The sequence below is a fragment of the Electrona antarctica genome (assembly GCF_951216825.1).
Source record: "Electrona antarctica genome assembly, chromosome: 21".
Classification (NCBI taxonomy): Eukaryota; Metazoa; Chordata; class Actinopteri; order Myctophiformes; family Myctophidae; genus Electrona; species Electrona antarctica.
Genome location: NC_136802.1, coordinates 16,160,680 through 16,186,880, shown reverse-complemented (window position 1 = coordinate 16,186,880; position 26,201 = coordinate 16,160,680). Strand labels below are relative to the sequence as shown.

The 26,201-nt window shown below is 42.8% G+C and overlaps 1 protein-coding gene across 1 annotated transcript in view; it reads left to right on the top strand.

Annotated features, from left to right (window-relative positions):
- The window catches only part of rgs12a (regulator of G protein signaling 12a), a 50,163-nt gene that overhangs the window by 584 nt on the left and 23,378 nt on the right, over nt 1-26,201 (top strand). Inside the window, exons 2-4 of the mRNA XM_079491604.1 lie at nt 294-2,167; nt 3,385-3,477; nt 20,972-20,993. Of these exons, the coding sequence (XP_079347730.1) occupies nt 386-2,167; nt 3,385-3,477; nt 20,972-20,993 (1,897 nt within the window). The 5' untranslated portion in view covers nt 294-385. The remainder of the gene's footprint in view (nt 1-293; nt 2,168-3,384; nt 3,478-20,971; nt 20,994-26,201) is intronic.

Here is a 26,201-nt window from a genome sequence, read left to right as displayed (position 1 = left end):
TTATGTCTGTAAGAACAATTATTGAGCATAACCACACAATATATTCATTGTATGATGATTTTGATGAATACATTCATTAAAAAAATAATAATAATAGCTGATCCACTACACTATCTACAAGCTCTCAGCTTGTAGATATGCTATTTTGTAGATTTTTCTGTCTTGTTTCCCCTTTTCATGTGACAAACAAATATAAACAAACAATAAACATCATGGCACAACTCAGAAAGGCTATATTTCTAAGTTTTGTAAACTGCAGCTTCTTTCTCTCTTTGTGTCTACTATACATTTAGGATGACAACAATGCATTTGCATTAGCAATGAGAAGACACCAACGTGTTACTGTTCCAACCACACTCTGGATTTGCAAACACCACTGGCCAAGATGCGGATGCTTGGACAGCCCGAGGGCGCAAGGAGGCGTTTGGATTTAAACCTCGCCGGGGAGTTCAAGGCAGTTGAGGTCGTCCGTGGTCGGACAGGATACGGTTTTACCATTTCGGGACATGGGCCCTGTGTGTTGAGTGGCGTCCTAGAAGGGAGCCCCGCTGAGCAGGTTGGACTTCAACAAGGCGATCACATCATGTCTGTCAATGGAACCGACATGTCCATGGCAACACATGAGTCTGTGGTGCAGCTCATTGGCACCTGCAAAGGGCCATTGCAGCTGATTGTGCAAGTTAAAGACCAGACCATGCATAACACCATCCTTAGTAATGGGGAGTTTGGAATTAGTGACAGAAAAGGACTTCTACAGAAGGTGGGAATTTTCCGCACCATTTCGGACCATTCCGGTCACTCATTCTCTAACTCAGGCCATGGAAACGAAGCCAAGCCGAGGCCAGTGTCCGAGCCTGATCTGTCCCACTGGTCGCAGAACTGGAGCACTGAATTCAAACTGTCAAAGGATGAAACTGTTCAGATGGAGGATAGAGACTCTGTTTTTTTCACGGATCCGGAGGAGCTGAATCCAGATTGGAGTATTCTGAACATGACCATGGTGGTGGGCTACTTGAGCTCCACAGAACTGACCTTGAATACTGCAGAGTCAGATGAGGTCTGCTTACAAGCCATCCGTGAGCGAATACGACAGTTGGGCACCGAGCAGGACACTCACACCCTTGTGACAATGAAGATCATGTTTGACTGTGTACGTCTCTGTGACGATGCAGGAGCAGTTCTGGCTGCCTTCCCTGCTGAGAACCTGGTCTTGGGGGCAGTGTGTGCCGAGGACAGCCGCTTCTTCTGCCTGGTCACCACAGCGCATGCCTCCAGTGGCTGTGTGCCAGAGGACGGCCCTCTAAGGACATCCTGCCATGTTTTCTACATCGATCCCGAGTTGGCAAAACACGACGACCACCTGGCCATTGCCGGACGCTTCAGCTTTGACTGCACCCCGGATCCGGATGCCGTGGGATGCCTGGAGTTTCCCCACACCCCCCCGGATGTCCTCCATTTTGTGTCTGTCCTGTACAGCAACTTGGGGGAGGCTGTGGAGAGGCTCAGAGTTAAGCTTGATACTGAAGCCCACCAGCAGGCAGAGGAGAACAGCAGTACTGGCAAGCAGGGCAGTGCCAGCAGCAATGTAGACAGCGGCATTGGCAACTCCTCCCCCCCTGAGGAGAGAGCCGACAGGGATTTCCCTACTGCCCCCAGACCCCAATCTGGGGGACATCTCCCCAGCTGCCCATGGGATTATCTTCCGACTGAAGATGTTGGCCCGACAACCCTCGCCCAGAATGTACAAATCTTTGATATTAATCCCAAGGGCGGTATCAGCACACTTTCCCTTTCAGAGTCTCTACCCGGTCCAGACTCTCTGACAAGCCTCTATGGAGGCCCTCCACCTAGGCTTGAGTTTCAATTCAAACCCCCACCGCCACCTCCACCTTTGGGTAAAAAGCAGAACTTCTTGGGAGGGCCTCTAAGAAGTAGCCAGAAGTGGTTCTCTAAGGCAAAGCGGCCTAGAGGCCGTGACGGAGATGCCGATTCCCTGGGAGTATCCAGTACTAACTGGTCCAGTTCTTGCAATAATGTCCTACCACCGGCCATGAGCCAGATACCTTCGGACCGGTATCAGTCAGCAGAATCTTTAATGTTTCATTCCAGAGAAGAATGGGCCAACAGATTCCAAGGAGAACAGAGTGGAAAGTTGCACAATAACAAAGTCAGTACTCAACTATTTTTATACATACAATTTTCTGTGTTATGTTATCCTGGCCACACTGAGAATAGAACATCTGTTTCTGTGCTTCACTTCACTTTAATGTTTTGCCACAGGAAGCATTTATGGTCACTGGGTTTTGAGTTTCCAGACTGTGAAAGGGTATTCACTTGTTTTCAAGGAAACCTATATGAAACGCAATACTGCCATTTCAACACTCCGTAAGCTCCGAACTAGGCACCTGTTGTATGTCAATATTCATATAGGAGAGTGTTGTTTTCTTCCATGGCCACAAGATGTCCCTGTGCTGCTATCTAGTGTTGATAAAAATGAATCTGTCTGAGAAATGGTAGCTATCTCTATCAGATCTAGGACAGTGTGCAAATTATACTCTCTTATAGATTTTGATAGCTTTCTTATTACTTCTGTTTAAACTGAAATGCATACATTCATTTGGGCTATGTAGGAGTCTTTCAGTGTTTATATTATGTGTTTATTTTATACATTCTCAGTACTGTTGACATTCTGAGATTTATTTGTTGTTGTTAATCATATGAGTGGGAAATATTTGCACAATTCAGTGGCGTTTTCTCAGTTTCTGTTCAGGCATATTGAAAACAAACTGCCTGTTCACATTAAGTGGGAGTGAGTCATGAGTAGGTCCGCAGCATGTGCTCATCCATAACAGTGACAATCTTGCACAGGAAACTGAGCAAATTACCGGGTATAGCCCATGTGATACCGTGATAATGATCCTCTATTCTTTATTCTGGCTGAAAACATTAGGCTTAGATTCTCCATCATAATTATAAAGGGGGTTAGGGTGGGATTGTGACATGAAGAGAGATAACCATCCCAGCCCTGTGGTCTGCTGGGAAAAAGTGTAGATATATTATATATATTTTTTTCTTCTAATTCATTTTTCAGTTTTGCACCACTTTTCCATGCTTGGTCTAGTACTCATCTTGGTGTGATAATGTACAGCTGCCAGGCTTTCGCTCTAAATCTGTCAACATGAAAAATCTCAATATACTGTATACCGGTATACACAATGTTTTCATGTTGTAGAATTGATTTCCCAAACTGTAAGTAATATGAATTAAGCATACCATATGCATGAGTATATAATGCGTGTAACTATCACTATGTAGGACAGATTGAACACAAAGCCGGATCTGTCATCTCACCACCAACACTTGTTTCTCTGGAATCTCCAACAGGGCTCCAGGTTTTGGGGCACGACTGCCGCCCGTGCGCCTGGCCGCCGTTCATCTAAGCGTATCAGCCTAGCACGATCATTGGACGACCTTGAGGTAGGTACAGTGTCTTGAAACTCTTCTGTCCCCCAGAGATCTAAAGGACGATTGTTCTGTTGTTCACAACACAATGCATTGTGAGCTTGTAGATCAGATATGTACAATGACATACTCAAAAAGGGAAGGTTAATGACAGCTGCCGAAAAGCCGATAATAGTGTCCTCAAAAAAGTAAAATAATGGTTGATTTATCGGTGTGGACGAGTTTAGCTCAAATTCAGTTTGACAAATGTGTATTTGGCCCAAACATTCCCCATTTCTTGTTCTGTTCCACTTTCAGCACTTTCAACCTTTCATTTCCGTTGCCTTGAATTCTGTAGTCGGTGCCACACTTGCGGCAAGGGGTGGCTCACAAAGTGGTCTTTGTGTGGGCAAGAGGCATGGCCCTGTTTGTTTGGCCTTGCTAATGAGCACTGCTGTGCTGAGCGACTGAATTACATGCTCACATTCTCATATTAGTGGCCCCTCTTTTATTATTCTCTCTCTCGCTTTCTCTCTCGCTTTCTCTCTCTCTCTCTCTCTCTCTCTCTCTCTCTCTCTCTCTCTCTCTCTCTCTCTCTCATACAGGCACACACACATCATAAGAACACGCACACAGAAATCCATGTAAAAAAGGAGTCTTTACAATGTTGAGAAACTACATAATACTTTTGCAAAGCCAGCAAACAATTCTCAAGTGCAGGAAACAAGATGGCTTGAGCTATCTAGAAATGGTTCTGTCTGTGAGTCTGTCCAGGGCTTTATCTCGCAAACCTTCTCTAGGAGACGGTCTGTGAGTGAGTCTGTCTACGAGTCTCTGTCTGGGGCTAATCTTGCAAACCACTGGACTGAGCAGTGCCAAATGTCTTATGCATACTGCCAGTAGGCCATGGAAGTATACTTCCTCCATTTCACCACATGGGAGCCACACTGTTGTTCTTCCCTTTCTTGTTTTTGTGTGAATATACTATATTTTTAGAATTCATAATCGCCAAGAATCAACGTAAGATCAATATGATCTTGATATGAGATCCACAGGGAAGTCACTGTCAGTTACACGACCACAAGCCCATCTTACTTCTTCTTTTATACCATGCATCGTTGCATACTGTTCTCTAACAAGCCCGGCAGGCCTTACTGTCAGACCGTGGTCTGTCTGTCCATCCGTCCTTCCACCCATCCATCCATCTGCTTGATGGACCCATAATTGCAGCTTGCTGCTGTATTTTATTATTTCTGTCCATTGGTTGAGCTATATGGTTTGGTGCATTTATGGTTTAACATTTAACATCCGTGATTATGATGATTTATGTAGTGACATTTACCCTCACATTGACAAAGATTACATGGGTTAGGAATATGCTGGAATGCTTTGTAATCTGTGCAATTTCTCTTGTCTGTTTATATTCTGCTTCAAATAGTTTTTAAGATTTAGTTGATCTTAAAATGAAAATGTTTGTTTTAGGCCTAAAACAAACAAAGCCTGCTCCTTGATTAGTTGTGTTTTTAATAAATTCAGCAATGTTCCAGTTTGTAAATGTCAAACAGAAGACTTATGGATTTCCCTGACCCTTTTACCATGAAAAGAAGTGTCTTGAAGCCACAAATGAAATGAAGCTTTCCAAATTCCAATGTTTTTATTCTCTGTTTTTGGAAATGGTGCATTTTTCTTTACACTTGTTTGATGGCATCAAAGTACCACCAGACTCACACTTCTCATTGTGTAGAACCCCTATAGCTATACTCAAACCGTATCCAAATGAGAGCCATCATTTACCCCTTCCTATACAGTCCTATACATTTCAGGAAATAACATGGCAGGGAGTGTTTTATGGTTGCCGAAGGCCATTAGGTCATTAGGTCCTCACCTATCAATTCCCCCCCCCCCCCAACTCCTATTTCAAGGGCTGAGCTTCACCTTGGTTTCACAGCCAGAGGTCAGAAAATGCACATTTAAAAAGTCTCTCCGACCAAGATCAATGACATTAGCAGGTAATGACTCGTGAATAGACAGGTTTTGTGGTTTATGAACAGTTGTGGTACCAGACAGTGTAATGTCGTTTATAAGCATATAAAATAATAGTGCAACTATTAGACCTGCTTCACAAAAGTAATAACATTGTGGGTGTATTCCATTTAGGTATCCTGTATACAAAGAAACACACTCACAATTAACATTACCGTCAGCTGCACATACCTGTCAAAATCGCTGCTCTCCGAAACTGGTCAATTTGCAGCCTGTACCGATTGTACTCTCTCTTGTGTATTGTGGTGGTGAAGGATGTTTTCACTACTCTCAAGTTGTGTGTCTATCAGAGAAGTGTGATGATAAGCTCCCCGTAAACGTGTGCATCTGGAGTCACAAGGATACCTGGACTGGACATTTTTAGGGTCCACCAGCAGCAGTGCTTAGGCCAGTCCCCTGTCCTGCAGATAACCCCAGGATGTGGCCTCACTGCCTGATTATAGGGAACCAAGGGAAGCCTAGAAGAAAACGCATGTGTCCTGTCATGTTGCTTTGAGTCAAAACAGCCAGCTTGGTAATCGGAAAACGTTGTTTTTTTTAAATCCACATTATGAAGGCTGTGAGCTGTGACACGTTGCAGCCTACAATGCCAAGCCAGAGCCATACAATCTCAAATTGTCGTTTAATTTGTGTTTGTTCTGTTTTCTGCTTCAGCAGAGGAAGAAACTCTACCACGTGACTCTCATCTCACTCTGTGTGTTCGTGTGTGTTTTCTGTCATTGCTTGCGGTGCTCCTGATGCGATAGGAGTGTGCTTGATGTTGCATGCTGAGCCTTTTGTTGTCAGATCCCCTTTATGCTTCTTGGGCATGTCGAAGAACGTGACACTCCGTATTGCCCTCTTCTGCACAGAGCTTGTCAGATCGCTGCTGCTCGTTGTGCCCCCGCATCCCCCTTATCGCAGGCTCGCTGCCTCCACTTGGGAGCACTCGGCAGACAACACTGTGCAAATATGTCAACTTCTGAGGAACAACGCCATTGGCAAACTATTCTGACTGTGTTCCGTATAGCCTCTGCTGCATTGGTGACCATACACCGCGGTTTGGTCCAGATTTGAAGCTGTGTTCCGAGTCCTGACAAATATCTCTAAAACAGTAATATGTCCCGGTTTTCAGCATTCACGACCAAATTGTCCCAGTTTTTACCACTATTTAAATAATAGTTATTTTCAGTGGTCAGAGATGATTTATCATGTTCTGTTCATTTATTTGCTCAGTGCTCACACCTAACAAAACTTGAACAATGATTTGCATGTTGAATTCAACGCTTATGATGGATATGTTATACACATGAGTAAACGTGCATTCTGTAAATGGGCATGCACGAACGTATTCATTCATTAAAGCGTCCTGGTTTGGGTGGCTGAAAATATGGTATCCCTATCCCTAGTCTTGGTGATGGTAAACAGTATACTATACAATAATAGCATTAGTTAAAAATCCTTGCAATAGGTTTTCATGTAAGCTGTGATCCATTCCCCTCCTAGGTGTGCGACTGTGCGGAGGCATTAAGTAGCACACCCGCGGCTAAGAGATCTACTATGTGGGCGTATCAGTAACTATGGAGGAATGAAGATGGAGAGATGGAGGCAGAGAGGAGGTTAGACAGGAGAGAAAGGGAGGGAGTTCACACAGCAGAGAATGAGTGAGAGCCAGGGCGGGCAAGCTAGAGAGCGAGAGAGAGAGAGAGAGAGAGAGAGAGAGAGAGGAAGCGGCAGCAGGGAGAGGGAGCTTTTGAACTCCCAGTAGCTGTCAGGATCTTCATCTCTCCTGCACGCTCCTTTCTCCTCCTACCCTCCTATACCTCCTCCTTTCCACCTCGCTTTGAGCTTGCGCTCCGTTCCTCCCAACTGCGAACACAGACACATCACCGTGCACCACGGAGCACTCTCGGATGGACCCGTTTACACGCACCAGGCGTGGGGAGCATCGCTGAGGACGAGCCAAGCGCACGCACAGACAGCACCATACATGGAACAAACTTTAACTCTCAACTCTGTAAGTCTCATGGTAAAATTGTAGTAGAGAGGGGGTTTCTTCTTCTTTCATTTTGCCTTTAATTCATTCTTCCTCGACTCGAGTGATGCCGTCTTTATGTGTATTAAATTGTCCTTTCTGCAACGGCTACTTTTCCATCTTTGGGCTCTTTGTGGTTCCTGTTGTAGAGACTGAGTGGCGTACAGTGGTTAGCTTGTGTGGTCTGTCAGAGGAATGTTTTGCCCGGTGCCAACTGATCTCCCATGCACTGCGTGACACACTGTGCTGCTGTATACTATACAGTAAAAATACAGTGAAGCTTCAATGTCAGGATGCAACAGTGGCTCCCAATTAAGATGCACATAGTTACCAAAAGAGTCTTTGTGAAGTGGACTGTGATGGCTCTTGTCATCCGTCCATCAGGAGTTAAGTTACGGTTGAGCGGTTCACACAGTTACTGTGTAATACAATTCTGTGTTGTGCTCACTCTGCAAGTGACCCATTTCAAAATGAATTGACGTGGTTGGGGAGAGTTGTGTTTGTGTTTAGCGTGCACCAATCGAGATTGTGTGGATTTTTGTCATCAGATGGGTTCAAGCCCCCAGTCGCAGTGAACACTCAGGTGTTACAGTCACTTTCAGGTGACTGTAACATACTTAACTTAACCGACAAGTATAGTTTTGCTCTGCCCCTCTCGGTTTGCTATATGCCTATTCTATCCTTGTGAACACACAGCTTAATCGTTTCCCTTCCCTCAAATAACCGATTTATGCCTTTGTGTACCTTGTTGTTTGTGCTACACAGATGGTAATTTGTCTCGGTTTTATATGCCAGCAAAAACTTTTTTTTTTACTTGGGTCTTATTTCTTTTAATGTATTTTTTGGCTATGCATTCCACACTTTCATGTTTGATGTGGAGGGTTGTAACTTGAGGAGATGAGCTGGAACGGTGTATTCTTGGGGGATTAGCGGCACAGGCAAGAGAACATTTTTATCTTGCTGTCATCACAGGGCTGGCTCGGGTGTGGGTGGACAGTTCTTCTGAAACGTCCTTATAGGATGCAAAGAGCAAGCAGTTTGGCATTGTATAATTGTGCTCATTATGACCCCCCCCCCCTCCTGCTACAGAGCCTTTTTTTTCTCTCTCTCTTTTTAGATTTTTTATTTTTTCAATTGCAATTAAAGAGGCCGGTGTGGGCCCACCACCAGCTGGGAAAAAGTACATTAACAGAGTAAAACTTTATATGCAGTTAGTTGATTGGTCAGCTGCTCGGGGTACGAATACATAAGCGCCAATAACCAGTTGACCAGATGTGAATGTGGTTGCTGAGCTTGCCGTTTGACCAAACTATAACCACGGAAAATACCTCTGCCTTCTATCCAGAGGCTGTCAAGTTGGAGTCTTTGCCATGTGTGTTGGTTTTGTTATTATGTACGACCGCGTATACAGTAAAGTACCACTGGATGATGTAGTCACAGTCACTTATGACACCAGCTACCAACAAGGGACTGCCTCATTGATGTGTAACATGACACATCGGGTTAGTTGGCCATGTACAGTAGCTCTTGTATTGCCCTTTGTTATTTAGCTATAGGACATGCAGTGCCATGCCAGGCTTTCAAATGGGATCCAAAAACAAAATGTCTTGCAACTGAATCACACCCAAATCTAAACGCACACTGTTTGCCTTCCTTATCCGTGCTATTATTAAATTCCGCTGCTTCACTGAAAGTGAATGCGGCCAATAAGACATGTGGTTACTCAACAAGGAATGGCACAGAATGGCGGAACTTCTTTATCACCTCCAGGGAACAGTTTGGACATGTCTGAGACACTGCCGGCTGCATGCCACATTTAACACACACACCTGCAGATGGAGCCTTCTTGTTCAGGCACGAATTTCCCCATGACATTGAGTCAGAGGTACCGTCTTGTTTTAAGTGGAGTGGGCTCCAGCCAGGCTACACCGTAAAATCTGGAGTGTTGGTTGAACTCTTAAGAGTTCAGTGTATAGGAGTAGTGAGTAGTAGGAGGAGAGTGAGTGCGGTTGGTATTATTCTGGCCTTGTCTTTGGCACGGCAGCACGCTGCAAGAGACCCTGCCAAGGTCTCGTCTCCTTCGCACCGTGGAAGTCATAAACATGGCTATTTGAGGGGGCAGCCAAGTTATTCCCCCATCACTGTGGCGAGGGATTGATATACTGAGCTTTGCTCTGGCAGCCTAAACGCCAACTTTCCCTAGAGAGCCATTTCTTGAACCTTTCCATCCACTATCAACGTACTGAAATAAAGAATAGTACTGTATGTATTTTTTTTTACTATGCCGACCTACTTGCTGTAGGTTGACTGTAGCTAATAGTATTCATGATCTGATCCTGTATCCGTCCTAACGCAAATGTAATGAAGTAAAAGTGCATTCTCCTGCCAGTTATTATGTGGTTACAATGCTATATGACCTGTGTTTGACACAATCCATTGTGCTTTCACAATGGATACTACCTATTGGCTTATATTAAAGGGCTATAGAGCAGTGGTTCCCAAACTTTTTCATCTCAAGGACCCCCAAATTGACACTAATTATCCCGTGGACCCCCATTTGAAAAGATATGCCAGGGACCCCCATAAGATAATTTTTTTTCGGCTCTAGCAGGGAGTCTCAACCCGTTTAATTTCAAGGACCCCCAGTTTGACATGCATTAGTCTACGGACCCCCATTTAATGGCATTTGTATCTCTGGGACCCCCAATTTATATTGTAAAATCAATGTTATTTTAACTCCGAGTGTTCCATTTGTACACTCTCTGAGTTACAAACCCATAATGGTCCCTTTGGTTACAAACTATCATTTAGCTTGGGACCCCCTGGAACTCCCTCAGGTACCCCTGGGGGTCCCTGGACCCCACTTTGGGAACCACTGTTATAGAGTTGCCAAGAGATGTAGCCTAAGCCTACTCATAATTTTGAAGAAAACATTTATTCACCATGGGAATAAAATGTTAAAGTCGTGGTAGACTAAGACCAAACCAAATGATTAATCGACAGAAGAAGAATGCAGGAATAAGTAACGGAAATATCAAGTTAAATGAAATCTCATGATGCGACAGTACGTTTAGACGCTTGTGTAAATATCTAACTTCCCTCCATGCATAGATTCAAAGCAATCCATTTTGTCCCTGTTCTGTCCGTTTCCATTCTGAAGCATCTATTTTTGACCACGTGAGAGTCGCCCTAAACTTGTTCCTGCCAAATACCCACTGGGGACTAAATGGCATGCTTTAGCCCCTGTTGCCCAGGGGGCTGAATTTAACCCCCACCCTGAGTAGTGGGTACCCAATCTCACCCAGCCAGCTTAGGTTCCCAGTATGACCAGAAGGATTAAGCACCAGACCATAAGGTCACACAGGAGACTCAGGACACTGACATTGATGTGGGGGAAGTGGCTGAAGGTGACTAGTTCATTCGGAGAGCTATACGGTCTGACCTGTTTGTTCCACATCCAGAAAGATGTTCAGTGGTGGTAACAACTAGGCCTGTCTCAATTATTACATAAACGCCTGATCATAATAGGCCTATCTCACAGCCCGCTTTCCACGCCCACTTCCGGTAAATAGTGGTGTCTTTAACATGAGCATTTACACATTTTTTTCTCTGGAGAATCTAAGTACATTTTCTAATGTAAAAATGTGACAGACCAATATTATTATGAAGCAAACAAGATGGTAAATCAGGTCGAACAGATAGAACAAACCTTACCTTGAGAAAACAAAAGTTGTAGACTTCTTAAATTACCTCTGTTAACATGTAGCGTCTATGGAGTGACGTCACGCTATCACCACTAACCCCGAAAGGGGGCGTATTTAGGGGGGCGGGGAAATTCTGTGAGATAGGCTTATTACTTGAGTTTGAGATAATCACAATTATTTTTTGCACTATTGTTTCTATATTGAAAAATCACACCCATGTGAAGTGAGGGGCGCTCTATTCATCGTACATCATCCAATAAAACGATAAAAATAAGACATGTAATGTCTAATACAACTGCTGTTCTAAATACTTTAGACCCATTATTGACTTTATACCGACCTTGAAACATACCTTAGTTACGTCACCGATAATAGTGGTCCCTTATTGGCCAAGGGTTTCCACCGACATACCAACAGACATACAGATAGACATACCGACAGACACACCGACAGACACACCGACAGACACACCGACAGACATACAGATAGACATACCGACAGACACACCGACAGACATACCGACAGACATACCGACAGCGGCTACTGGAGAACTCGCCAGTTTTCCAACCTGCTGCATTGAACATGCTTCATCAATGTCTTCATCGTTATGCTAACATGCTGTCTTCATCAGTGTAGTATGTCAAACCCACAGATGTTATAGTTCATTTCCAAAGTGATCAAATTATTTTGTGCAATTAAATGGTCAGCTAGATCAGCTGGCTAGATAATGATACAGTACATATGATCAGACACGTATGACATCAATTCTCCATTCATTGTCAATGGCATTTAATGTTTGTGTTCAGACAAAATCTACACTATAGCTGTTTATAGGAGGGAGCAAAAATGTCATTTCCAAACATAAAAATCACACCTGTGTGAAGTGAGGGGCGCTCTTATGATCACAATTTCCGTCCACACTTTTGTCTTATTTGTGTTAACGCAAAACAGTGTTTGTGACACTCGTCAAAACTGGCCATTCATTGTCAATGGCATTCAATGTTTGTTTGCACAAACACTCAAAACTGGCCATTCATTGTCAATGGCATTCAATGGGCAATGTTTGTATTTACACAAACATAGCCAATATACAAGCTCACAATGCTTTACATTGCAACTTGTTGTGAGCTTGTAGATCAGCCGATCTATTTTTACTTTTATTTTTTCAGTATGAAGTTATTAAATATGTTTAATAATAAAAGCCATTTATTTGTTTATTTACGTAGGTTATTTGTCATATCTGCCCTGTGGAACCTTTTGTTTATAAAGCCTAAAAGCCATTTCACAGAAATGTAATTTGTATTTATATGTTCCAATGTCCAATGCCAAAAACACAATTAAATCGTTAATCGCAATGATTTGTGTGACAACTAATCCTCAAGTGAAATTGCATGATCGTGACAGGCCTAGTGACAACCGGCACTCGTCGCTACAATACAGCAAAACCAGCCAACGCACTTGGAGACTTCCAACAGCGTAGTGCAGCTTCATGTTGAGCCCTCTCTTTTTCTCTCTTTAAAGTTATTTTGGTGGAGCAAGGGGGGGAAAAAAATCACAAGACTAATTATAAGTGTTGGGTTTCAGGTTGGAAAGTCCATTTCTGGTGAGAAGCAGGATGAGGGTGTGGCGGCATCTATGTGGTTGACTCGTCTCAGCCCCTCCGGGCTTAAGTGATTGCACCCTTCTCTTTTTTGTGTTGCCATGATAATGAATGAGGTCGGGGTTGGGTTGGGGTGGCGGGGCGGTGAAGGGATAGAACTTTAAGTGTAGCATATCTAGTATTTTATATTTTATTCTCCCCATCGTGCCCAAAGGAATTATCATTCCGTTGACGATTTACATTCATGAGTTGTTGCTAAAATGTTTACTTTGGCAACGGGTGACGGGGCCAGAGCATGAGGTGAGCTGAGCATAACGTGCCTGGTTCAGGCGGAGTTAATATAACAATGTGGTAAGGTAGAAAATAAAAGGTTAGTTCCATTTGTAGCCTCAGCGCCAAGCCCCTGGACCTGCAAGAAGTAGGGCAGCAGCAAGTAGAAAAGTAAACATCTCCATTCTGAGGTATGCTAACACTCCCTGTTAGTGCTGTTATCCACCACCAAGTGGCTAACACACACACGTGCAGCTATACACACATAGACACATGCATGCTTGTTGTTCTAATGCCTCTCAAATCCAGACAGGAGTGGAGCCGCTTCCATCTGCTGTGGCTAACTAGCTTTGAAGTACTAGATTAGTGCCGATCATGGAGATTAGGAGATGAATTATACAGCGACAATGCTCCCCTTCCTTTTTGCGTACAATTCGAACCTGAACAACCCTTGTGTTTGCTGAGGGGATTACACCTAACCTAATAGTTGATTGAACTATTGCCAGAATTCATGGCTTTAGTTTGTAGCTATCTACTTCTCCCAGTCTCATCTAATTGATGGATGATGGATTGGTTAGATTAGATTGAAGTTATCAGGGAGATTAACTCAAATTTTGATCAGGATGAGTGGGTAGTTCTGTCACCTTATAGTTTTCTTCTTTACAATTTACAATTTAGACTTATCCAGAGAGCGACTTACAAGTGCAAAATCAGAGTAAAGCATATGAACTGTACAGTAGTCAATTTGACACGGTTCATACATAAGAAGTATGGAATGAGTGTTCTTCATGGTAGCAGGCAGCCAAAATGTCATCAATGTCATCACTCAATGATGACACTTCTACATATAATCACATAAGTAGAGTGCAAAAAGAACATAGGATACCAGGTAAACATCAAATGTTATCTAAATAAAATTGTTCAAATTTGTGTTCAAGCAAAACAAATCTAAACAAAAACAGTCAGAGTTGATCCTAGGCGAGTAAAGGCATGTGTGTGTTTCGAGAAACAGGGTCTTACTGAACCCTAGCATCTATATTCTGGGGGGACATTATCCCAAAATAGATATGGTAGATTGTACAGTTTTGGCAAACTCTGGTCCAGTTTGCGAAGTAAACTCTGGTCCAGTTTGCAAAGTATCATTATTTCCCATTAAAATCCTGTGGTGTACACTCAGTTATGCATAAATGATGTGGTCAGTTGTATATATGAATGTACAAGTATACAAATGGCATTAGCAATGTCATAAACGCCATGCCTAAGGTCACACAGCACTTAGACTTACTTGGAGTTGATAGCAAGTCTAGGGGGACACTATAATTGTGTTCCCGTTGTTTACCATTTCCAGTCCCTCTGCATCAGCGTATTCGGTTGCGGCCAACCAAGATTTTCTAGTAAAAAACATGTTGGAGCTCCATTAATCTTAAAAGCAAACACAAGGTTGTCTTGTCGGCTATCTATAGTCAGAAGTTTCCCATTGAGTTTCATAACTCTCTCTCTCTCTCTCTCTGTGTACTATATCTCTGCATCTCTCTCACTCCTTGCTTGGTTGAGGAATAAATGTCTCTTCCATCTTATCAGTTGCCACACCCTAACCCTCGGAAGTCTCTTCCATCCAAGGCTTTTTCATCGTGTTATTTTCAGGGAGTATTTTGTAGTCCTCTACAGATTACAGGCATAGATTATTTTCCTTCTGCAACAGTTTGGTACAAAGTAGGGCTGTAACTATAGATTATTATTTTCTTAGCAATTATTCTATCGATTATGTTTTCGATTAGAGAAGTGCTTTCTTGATTATGTGCGTTTGACCAATGACTAGCCCTACAGTATATAATACTTCGTCCTGAAGAGTTGAGACGAAGAACCATAAAGTCCATAATTATTATCCATAATTTATAAATTATGGAAAAAGAATAGTAAAATACTGTACTGTATTGTAAAATACTGCCCAAAAATACTGTAGGGACACCAGGTTGAAAGTGGTTAAAAAGCTGCTTCTGTACCGTAGAGTAGTCAAAAGTAAATTCATAAATGGTGATTGGTGACCTCTTCGGTCCTCATTATCAACAACAACCACCGTCATGTATTAGCTGTAACATAAATAAATAAAACTCATAGTATAGTATGAACATGGTAGATAAAACGGTTATTAACGGAAGCTGAAGCATATGACCGTATGTCCTTAACTAATAAATCACCAATTCTGGTCATGCCTTCAATGTACATCCCATTGTAAGCTACACATATAGCAGCCAATATGTGACAGAGATTCAGTAACTGGATTATGTTCATGGTAAAGACAATGATCATTTTATTTCATTCAATTTAAATCCCCATTTTGGGGGGGGGGGGGGCATGGAAAGGTTTGTGTTAGCAACTTAGCAACCAGACAGACCTGAGTCTCTCTGTCTATAACAAAAATGACTATATCCTCATCAACTGCCACATTCTTATTAAATATGATACAGTAATGATCAGCAACAGGATGACAGGCTAATTAGTACATTGTCTGGTGCTAAATGATGTTCAGTATATCGGCTTCGGTGACACAGATCAGTCAGTTAACATCCTCACAAATTGGCACGCGTGCATGATCAAATTGTTATTGGCTGCAGCCACACTGGAGGCGTTGATTGGCCGCGTCAAAACCGGTTCTATTTTTGAGCGTCTGCGTGTGCCAAAATTAGTGGAAAATGAGTTGGAGCAACGCATAAAGGCAAGCGCTTTTTATTTGTTGACATGTTTCAGCCTCTACATCAGGGGTGGGCAACTGGCGGCCCGGGGGCCACATGCGGCCCCCACCTTCACTTAATGTGGCCCTCAGGTTAATGTCAGAATACTGAGATAATATTGGTTTCAGCTGTTTACAATTCCACAACATGCAAACATGACCCGCTTTAATTACTTACAGTCTAAATTAGTAGCTCAATGCTCAACACAAGTATAATTAAAGGCATTTGAAATTACATAAAAATGTTAATTTTCAGGATTCCAATTGAAAAATAGCAAAAATTCAGGATTTCAATTCGAATATAGCAAAAATAGCCGATCTGCGACGCGTTTTTTTTTTACGACAGTAATATATGGCCCTAGGGAGTGAGTGTGGAAATATAGTGGCCCTCTCCATCGTCAAAGTTGCCCACCCCTGCTCTACATTGTCCGAGTCACTGACTTCCCCCCTCATAATAATCATTCTGGGAAAAGTGTCACCTGTGTCACCCCCCCCCCCCCCCCAGGAATCATGAAGGAGGATTTCCATATTACAAACATTATCCAAAGTGATCCAATATGTTCAAATCCTGTAACAGTAAAGCAATTGAAGGATTTATGGGAACGTTGTAATGGCCAGATAATTGAGTGAATAACATTGGATAATGCTAGATCATTTGCTATGGGAAAACTCGGCCACCCATGCTTTTAGAATAACAGTTGGTTGAGTGCAATCTCCTCACAGATCGTAGAGATTTGCCAAGAAAGCAGAAAGACGGCTGATAATGCCAGAAACCTATTTGCAGACCTCATTTTCTTTTTCTTTTGTTTTTTTCACTGTAATGAAGGAAACTACTTGTTGAAACCTTTAAATTGACGGCGCCAGTCCCATATTTCTGCCGTATGTTATGCAGTCAGTTGTTAGGTTCTTGAAGGGCACTACGCAATGACGAGCAGAGATGAAGTTTGGCAGTTCACGTAGGGGGAACCCTTTCTTTGACTAATCACGCTGAATCAAAATTCATATGGTTTCAATCTATATTGACTCAGTAGTGCTGTTGAAGGCAAACAGAGTACCACGACTGGAAACAAAATGAGGGGAAGGCCAGTGTGGTTTGAACGTGGTACGGCAGGCAGGGTTTACTTCATCTGAATCCTTCACGCCGCTGTGGCGGAGGCTGTATGTATCCTCGTCGGGTGGGTTGTCATAGCAACAGCTACAGGAGTAAGGAAATGGAACTATTTTCCCTTCTTCAACATCCCCCCCCTCCTCCACCCCTCACTCCCACCCTCTCTGACCGGTACCTCGTCAAATTTCTTCCTCTCTCTCTCTGACTTGTACAGACTTGGTTAGCAGGAGTTTGGGGTGGGGAATGTTCAGGTATGCACTCGCACACACATATCTGTCTGCCTGCTGCCGCTGTAGCAGACTACAGAACAATGAGTCTCAAAAGGACGCTTTCCTTCAAGAAACCCTGGTACTGCAACAGCGTAAGTAAACTCGTGCTACTTGTCGACGAAGCGCGCCTTTCTTGTCTGTGGTGTGGGGGACTTATTTTTCTTTTGGTTTTTGGTTAAGTCATCTGTTTTTGTCATTATTATTATTACCTAATCGCTCTCTTATCTTCCCTCTTTCTCTCTCCCACCCAGAACAAATGCTTTTTTTTGTCAGGCAGAGAGGATTCACATGAATTTGTTTCCATTGGTGTGTGTGTGAGACTGTGTGTGTGTGTGTGTGTGTGTGTGTGTGTGTGTGTGTAGGTGGGAGAGTCTGTGGCAACTTGTAAAAACAAAGTTAGAAAAGACGTAATGTTTTGGCTGTATTAATGTGATGGTCTGTGTCTGGGCATCTCAACCTCTACACATGTCTAAACAAGTCCAAAAGATGAGAAAAGTTTCTTACTTCTTCAACAATACTGTCTGTGAGAGGTAATAATAACAGGTAATGTGTGTGCATGCATGTGTAATTAGATGACAGTGTGTTTTTTGTCATCACAATCAAAATATATAGATATTAGATTAGATATTTTTTAAAGCTCCTTCAGTGACTGATATCCCCAAGTCTCTCGGCTGTATGATATGAGAAGAAGTGCAGAAATATAAAGTCCAAAATAGGATTTTCCAGTTGTATGGCCAAGTCCTACTCAGCTTTGCTGCCAAGATATACTAGACTTGCATCTCAAGTTCCTCCCATTTGGTTGATTACAACACTAAAAACTCAAAGGGATTTTGTTGGGGTCCCCCTTGTAAAAATATACACCCCCCTTGTGAAGTCCAACCCTTCACTCAAAAGGGGATCAAAGTGGAATGACTCCCACAGCCACCCATGTTGGCACGGCCCCATCGGTGGAGGTGTGAACAGAGGAAGGGAAGTTGGGCTTCCAGTTGGATGACGGGGTGATGGTGTTGCTGGCTCATCATTTTGGTCTCATTGAAAGGAAAGTGTGTGTGTGTGTGTGTGTGTGTGTGTGTGTGTGTGTGTGTGTGTGTGTGTGTGTGTGTGTGTGTGTGTGTGTGTGTGTGTGTGTGTGTGTGTGTGTGTGTGTGTGTGTGTGTGTGTGTGTGTGTGTGTGTGTGTGTGTGTGTGTGTGTGTGTGTGTGTGTGTGTGTGTGTGTGTGATAAAATGTGGGGTCTATAACCCCCTTATAGACTTTCTCTCTCCTCCATACACTGACTGTACACACTCGCATACCTCTTGTTTTCCAAGATGATTAACCACTTAAATCCTATATATATATATATATATATATGTGGGTCCCCTAATTTTTTCCGTCTACACCTAATCTCTTTGCCAAAAATAGATCTCTAGAAGCTCACAATCTATCGCAAAGCAACACATTGTGTTTGACCGTACTCTGTACTGTTTAGATTTCTGCCAATAAAGTATTCAATCAGTCAATCAGGATCTGCAATTTTCCTCAAATATTAGCCTGTTTTTGGCCAATTTTGGCCATTATGACATGCTCAGAATAGGGATGAATAGGTATAGGTGGTTAGGAACTCAGACATAGCCATATAACTTGAGAACACACAGTGATTTTTGTTCTAATCTCGTCAACATGCTCACCATTCTACGCAGCAGTTCAAGTAGAGATCAATTTAGTTTTTTCCAAAATTTCAAAATGTCCTGCTCCATGTTTCACCAGCCTTACACAAATTACGAAATGACAGTTTGTCATACATAATTCTCCTCTGACACACATGTGATCTTCTCTACATGATGTAGAAGATCAGGTATTTTCCCATGAAATAGCAGTTGTGTTTCGTTACAGTAACCCTCCCACTCTTTTGTGTGTGCGAATGAGTGAAGTTTCATTGTGTAACAGGATACGTCTAGCGACGGATTGTGTCGCACATCTTTTGAAATAAAAGCTCTTCAATCTGGATGGCGGAGGCCCACTCTCGGTTTCAGCGGGTGGTGGTGGGGGGGGGGGGGGGGCATGGGTGGACTTTCACTTAATTCAAAGCCTTTAAATGTGTGTTGTCGTGCCGTCTGATGTCTGTCCGTGTCGCACGATGCCGGCATGCATTTAAGGTTTGAGGTTTTGGCTGGGTTTTTTTTAGGTACCCGAGGGGGACAGGCGTATTGAGTGGGTGTTCTCTGTTCTCTGTTCTGTCAATCTCCTTTTAGTTTCTTTGAGCACCCACCCTTAGTTATTGTGCACAGGCCCCGGCCACCACAGAAGAGGGGCGGGGGGCTGCTGTGGCGGGTGCTTTACTGTGGGGCTGGGCCCAGTAGCTGCATCAGGGTTGTAAACGGCCAAAGTTTTCTTTTTTTTAGTGGTCTATTTGTCTACATCTGTAAGCCGTCTATGGTGAAGGGGGAGGGGAAGGCGGGTCCCGACGCATCGTTTACATGTGGTCAAGACTAGCTTCTTCGTACAGCCGTGTCACTCGCCGAAAATCACTGATTTTGTTGAGTGCAAGTGTTTTGACAAAGTGCTGCATCTCAACGCATTGTGAGCTTGTAAATCGGCTATTATCACAGATTGTGCACCTAATATAAAATACAGATGCCCCATGCCCATTATACTTACTTACCTGTATATAATCTACTTACTTATTATAACATGCCCAGAATAAGGAGGCTAGGGTACACGTGGTTGAAGAGGGGGTTCCACAACCGCTTGATCAAACTGAATAGCCACTGATCTGATCACACTCGGAAGTGTAACTAATTAGTAAGGACTATAAATCAATCTGAGCTGGAGAACAGATGCTTGCAGAGGGGCAACCTTTATGTGCTGCTCACTGCTCACAATGACAAGAAGACCAGCAGCAGTTCACCGTGGTTTTGATTGTTCCAGAACACTGCATCTGTTTTGCAAAGCAGAGCACCAGCTATGCAGGCCTCATTCAGAAGACAATATCTGCCTTGACGTTCACGCTGAAAATAATGAAAAAGCAGTACAGAGAAACCTTGTTTTGGAAACGGGCTCCTTTTTTTTCAACTTTAAAGGCTGTTCTTGGACCAAGCTTTAAGACTCCTATCCTCTCATAAAAATATTTTCAGTCATTATCTCTCCATTCCTTTATGGCCTGGCAAAATGGGGCCTTTTCAATGGCAACTTCAACCTGCATATTTCTGGATAGTGGATTATGTCATGAGGTCAGAAAGAATTTAGAACATAAAAAATAGCACCCAACCGAGGATACTTGTCCTAATTGACTTTTAAGTCATTGATATCCAGTATCCACAGGCCTATAAAACGCTCATCTCATGAATTAGCATGTGAAAAGTGGGCCATTACTGCCTGTGGTGATGATCTCAAGTAGCACTCCCTTGATTGGCTCTAATCCGTTTGGTGATACCAGCCAGTGAAGCATGAATATTCTTGCTTTTTTCCTGTGTTCGTGTGTGTTTGATGAGGTGGGTCCTGGTTTGGAGGTGTGAACAGCTGTGTGTGTACGTGAGAGATCAGAGGTCCGCCCACTAAACACATTAATGGCCTGGTGCTGCTAGCGACCCAAAGTCCTGCCCCTCTCCAGTAGCAGCACACAGACACACATTCCTCAAACACACACACGTCACACACAGTCACACACACACACCTCTCAGAGCAACTGGCGGGATGTCTGGAGGGACGACACTGTTATCACCAGCAAATGCTCCTATTCTTTGTCTCAGTGCAGGACGAGGTCATGAGGGCAGCTTCTCACTAATGTCTTCTCTCTATGTTCTTTTTCAGTCCGCTGCTTCTTCAGATGGTGGTGAGTACAATTCTTCTCACTTCACATCTAAAATATATCTGCCGTTTAAGAATGTCTCTAAGTGTGACACGGCCGCAAACATGTAGACGTAAGATCGTAATTTCATTGATGTTTTTTTTAAATTTTTTATCTGGAATCTAGCTTGTCACTGTACGCACAGGAAAATCTTACGGGCCTGTAACCATTTGGGTAAATTTTTGACACTTGCAGAGTTAAATGAATACTGAGGATTTTCCTGTGTGTCTCAAAATGTGTCTTTTCTAATTCTCATTTAAACAGAGCTCAATCTTTGTCATGTCAAGGACCCCAAATTTATATGTATTCGGCCACAGACCCTCATCTGAAATAATGTTGTGCCAGGCAGGGACCCCCATACAAGATTTGTGCTGGTTGTGTTTCAAATGTTTCAAAAATATTCCACACATTATTATATTTCCAAGATTATTTCAAACTAGTAGATATACTATCTTGTAGATCTTCTGTTTTCAAATAGCCGGTGTGTATATATAGGGTTAAAGTGGTTAAGCTGAATTTGATGCTGTATTATCTAATTTTGCCGAGGACCCCCTGAAACCCCTTCCAAGGACCCCTGGGGGTCCCCGAACACCACTTTGACGTGGTCATGTACTGTTTCCCAAACAGTGGGTCTGGACCCATTTGTGACACATTTTTATGGGTCCCTTTATTTATCGTTTCCTACATTTAGTTTTTAATTATTATGATTGATTGATTGAAATATTTATTAACAGTTTGCAGAATTACAGTACATTTCAAGCACAAACTCAATACACTGTGAGTGGACGACGCAATTAAGCATTACACTTGTTTACAAGAGGGTCCACCTTGTTCAATTCATCAAAAACATTTAGAGACGTACAAATAGACACTTCTATATAGTCAAAGCATTTAGTCAAAGACACTTCTATATTTGAAGCATTTTCAAAAAACATTCCCAAAGATTTTCATGAATTATAAATAAAATTCAATGAATTTGACCCCCAGTAAAGAAATCAAAGAAAAGCCATGAATTAGAAAACAAATGTTGAAGTACATAAGTAATGTTGAAGTACGATCTACAAGCTCGCAAACGTGGCGCGAATCCATGCGTTGTGCGCTTGTAGATCTGCTATTTTCAGTAGTTTGGGTAAACGTCTAATCTCTCTTTTGGGTCTTGGCCTGAAAAAGTTTGGGAACCACTGCTCGCGTACATGACCTAGTGTCTGTGTGTTCACTGGCCCTTGAGAGGCAAGGGCGTATAAAAGTGGTTTTGAGGCTAGGTTCAGCTCTATCTAGTTCAGCTAGTGTTTGTTGTCTGGTCTCACCCTTTCACCATGGTATTAATAATGTTTGCTAACATCTCGGCCACTGAGGTTGTGACGTGGAGTGCTCTGGCCTCTTCGCCATGATCGGCACAGAATGGCTGTTTTTTTAAGCAGCACAAAATGTGGCAAATGTAAAGGTCCCCAAAGCCTTTAAGAAAACACAACACCCCAAATCCAAACAAATGGCAGGACCAGGAGCTTCGTTAGCGTGGAGTTTCATACGTATGCCAATACATATAAGCTAGTTAAGCGAACCTCAGACTGTCAAGGCTTTGCTTAGCACAATGTGTGACAAATCCGGGATTTCCCGGGTTTATTGCTTGCACCCTCCTGTGCCAAACCTCGGGTTTCATTAATTAATCCAAAAACACTGTGCACGAGCACGCAATCTTTAGCGATGTTAGGGCTCAGATTGAGGTAAAGGACGATATTAGGAGCTTAATAAAACTTTAACCCGACCTCGCGGGTAGTATACTACTGTTTATATTGACAGATCAACCTCCCGAGTGAATGAAATGGAGGGTTACTATTTCCGGATTAAAACAGAACAGGTTCGCGGCTCTCTCTTCTTCAGCATTTGCGTGCATTCTACTGGCACTGCGTGTAGAGCACAGTCTATGGTAACGGGCGAGAACGAGTTGAAGACTAATCCCTGGTGACACATCGACTGATTCAGCTGGGCGAGTGCACAGGGGCCACAATCTGAGCGCGACAGAGGCTGCAAGGCATTAGTCATTTATATCAGTGTTTCCCAAACAACCGTGCACTATTGAGAGCTAAACCTATATGTACAGACAAATCATAAAGAGGCCGATGGAGAGACACTCTCACGGTTAAAGATTAGGCTAATTTGTGCCTTGCGGTGTGAGCACGATACTCACCGGAACCGGTATCCCGCTGGTCCCTTATTCATATTGTATGACAACTGTGCTGTGTAGTGCTAACAAGCCCCACTGTGTGGCCTCCATTGTTTTGTTTCATTAATGCTGCTTTCCCTGCATGATGGGCTCACCCAGCTGTAAAGTGGCCATCTGCTGTCGTGGTTGCAGGTACTATGAAGTTAAGAATGAGCTCATAGTTTTGAACCTTCACCTGTTTCTTCGCCCTGATGTCCCGCACCCTGTCGCAGACTCTATTGTTCAATGTCCTTTGTTCTACCCTCCCGTCTTCCCGTCTCTTTGCCAGTAGTCTGCATTTAACATTTATCATGTGATGATGGTGGTCGCCAGTTTCTGCTTCTCCACACATGAGGCTAATAGTGTGGTCCCCTTATAGATGATTCATTGGTTCCTTCATCTAAAAAAAAACTAATCAACTATAGGGTTAGATTCTAACCCTATAGTTGATTAGTCTTTTTTTACCAGTGGCTTGTAAAGCTGCTGGTCAATGAAAGCCCATGAAAACTAGACGACAGATCGACATGCTAGTCTGACGAGTAGTTCTGATTGGCTGCCTCGTCTCTACGCAACCAGACACATGGCACTTTAATGCCAACGTCTAAAACGGTCGCGTGTGCGAGTGGCACCGCCGCCATGATGCCTCAGGATTTATACTGTAAAATCAGTGTTAATGTTAATTTAACTCAGAGTGTACAAATGTATTTTGTACACCTCAGAGTTACAGACCCATAAGGGTTTATTTGGTTACAAACTATAATTTAGCTGGGGACCCCCTGGAATTCCCTCAAGGACCCCTGGGGGTCCCCGGACCCCACTTTGGGAACCACTGCTTTAAGAGACATAGGGCTTCATTTTCGTCACCGCTAAACCCCTTATCCCTAAACTTCTTTGCCTTTTTTTTACTATTTTGAAAAACATTTTTGAATAGTTCAACTAGCCAATCTACATTGACACGTTGTGAGCTTGTAGACTGGCCATTTTAACTATTCTAAAATGTTTTGCAAAATAGTAAAAAAGGGCAAAGAAGTTTAGGGAAAACGGGTTTAGCGGTGACGAAAATGGAGCCCATAGTGATGGGAGCAGTCTTGGTGTTCTGTCCCTGCTGGCTGCTCCAGTCTGAGTTATACTCTGTTGTGCTGCTATCGCACACACTGACAAAATAACTGACAAGCTTGCAACTCGAGTCGCCGCAGCATAGCGTGTTGTGAGCTTGTAGATCGCTATTTTCGGTGCACAACACCAGCAATAGATGAGCCTTTCTTCACCTCTCACTTGCTCAGTGACACAACACATTGCTGTGTTATCCATATAGTGTGGGTGGTCCTGTGGTAGTTTTAGAGTTCTACTATATTTTCTTTGCCAGAATCACTCTACTTAAATGGTGTAGTAGAGTCTACTATACCATTTTTTTTTGTCTTGTAGACAAGTTAAAATGCACCATTTTTAACTCTTTAATTAATTTATATTAGTCCTTTTATGGTGCTATTAGGGTTAGTGGGCACTAATTTGTACATTGGCCAGGGAGCAGATTGGGGTGAAGTGTCTTTCTTACTCTTGCTCAGAGACACTTCAACACAGAGTGGGCGGATCAGTGGGAAAACCGGGAACCTTCTGGGTCCCAGACAGTCTCTCTACCCATGCAGCTATGGGCAGTGCCACCACTTCTCTCGAGTTTTAGATAAAAAACTTTTATTTCTGTAGAAGAGAAGTAAGTTATTGTGTAATTTATTTGTATGTGTGAACTTGAAACATTATTGTACTGTATGGTCTCTTTTCCCTTGATTCTTTATCCTTTTTAGTATAATAGTATTAGTTTACAATAATTTACACGATTATCAACACTAACACTTTATTTAGAACACACCCAAATCAAATCATAGTACAACATACGTGTTCAATCAATTATTCAATCAAAGCAAACGGCATAAACAATATTAGTTTGCCTCTTCTACAAAAATAAAAGTTACAAGTTAGTTACATGGCTGCAGCCTGTCGCGCGTGCCAAGCTGTCATTCTTGGAGGACAGTCTGGGGAGACCATGGGGGCAAGACGGGCAGTGTTGGTAGGCCAATCAGTGGCAGGCGGGGCGTTACCATGTCTATGCTCGGACATAGAATTTAGACTCTTTGCAGTTATAGCTACAGGAGGTACTACTAGGACAAAATATCACTGCTGAAAAGTGAGTTTTATTTTACTGAGCGAGCGACATACGAGCTGTTTTTCCAAATGAGAAGAGCATGCTAAAGTTACGTGCAAATCCACTCGGCTCTAAAGCTGTAATTTCTACGGTTACAAAACTCACTTCACAACATTATTTCTCTCTCTATATATCTCTATCACTCACACACACACACTAACGGCCGGGCTACACCGGGCGATTTTGTGTGCGTTTACGTGAATACGCGCACACGCGCTTTTAGATCCAGTCCTATTTTAAGTGTGTGTACGCGGCGCTCGCGTGTGCGTGTAAACGTGCGCAAAAAGCCTGGTGTAGCTCGGCTGTATGCCAGATTGACAGTATTGCAAGAAATACATTTATAATGATATCCAGCCTATGCATTATTTCCGGAATTTTCCATTATTGTATTATTAGTGCATTGTAGATTGTGATCACTTCAATAAAACAAAAGACTATAGTTCATTGTCTGAGATTGCTGGAAGTAGGCCTGGCAGTTCTGTAGCAGTTGTAATTAGTTTAGTTTGTTTCAGTGTCTCACTAATACATTTCATGAACATGTCATAGTTATAGCAGTAAGTAAAGTAAAAGTTATAGCAGTAGGCTATTTGAAACAGAATTGTTCTATTTTCAACTCGTCCATGGAAAGTGTTGTGCCTCCTCCAAAAGAAAACAAAAAATTGCATACATTTCCATCTCTCATCATACTTTTTTTCCCCTTGTAGCCTACAGCTATAATAGATACTAATAATTGAAGTTGCTAATAAAACAAATTCATAAAGTGAGATTCTGTTGTTGCAACAGTGACTGA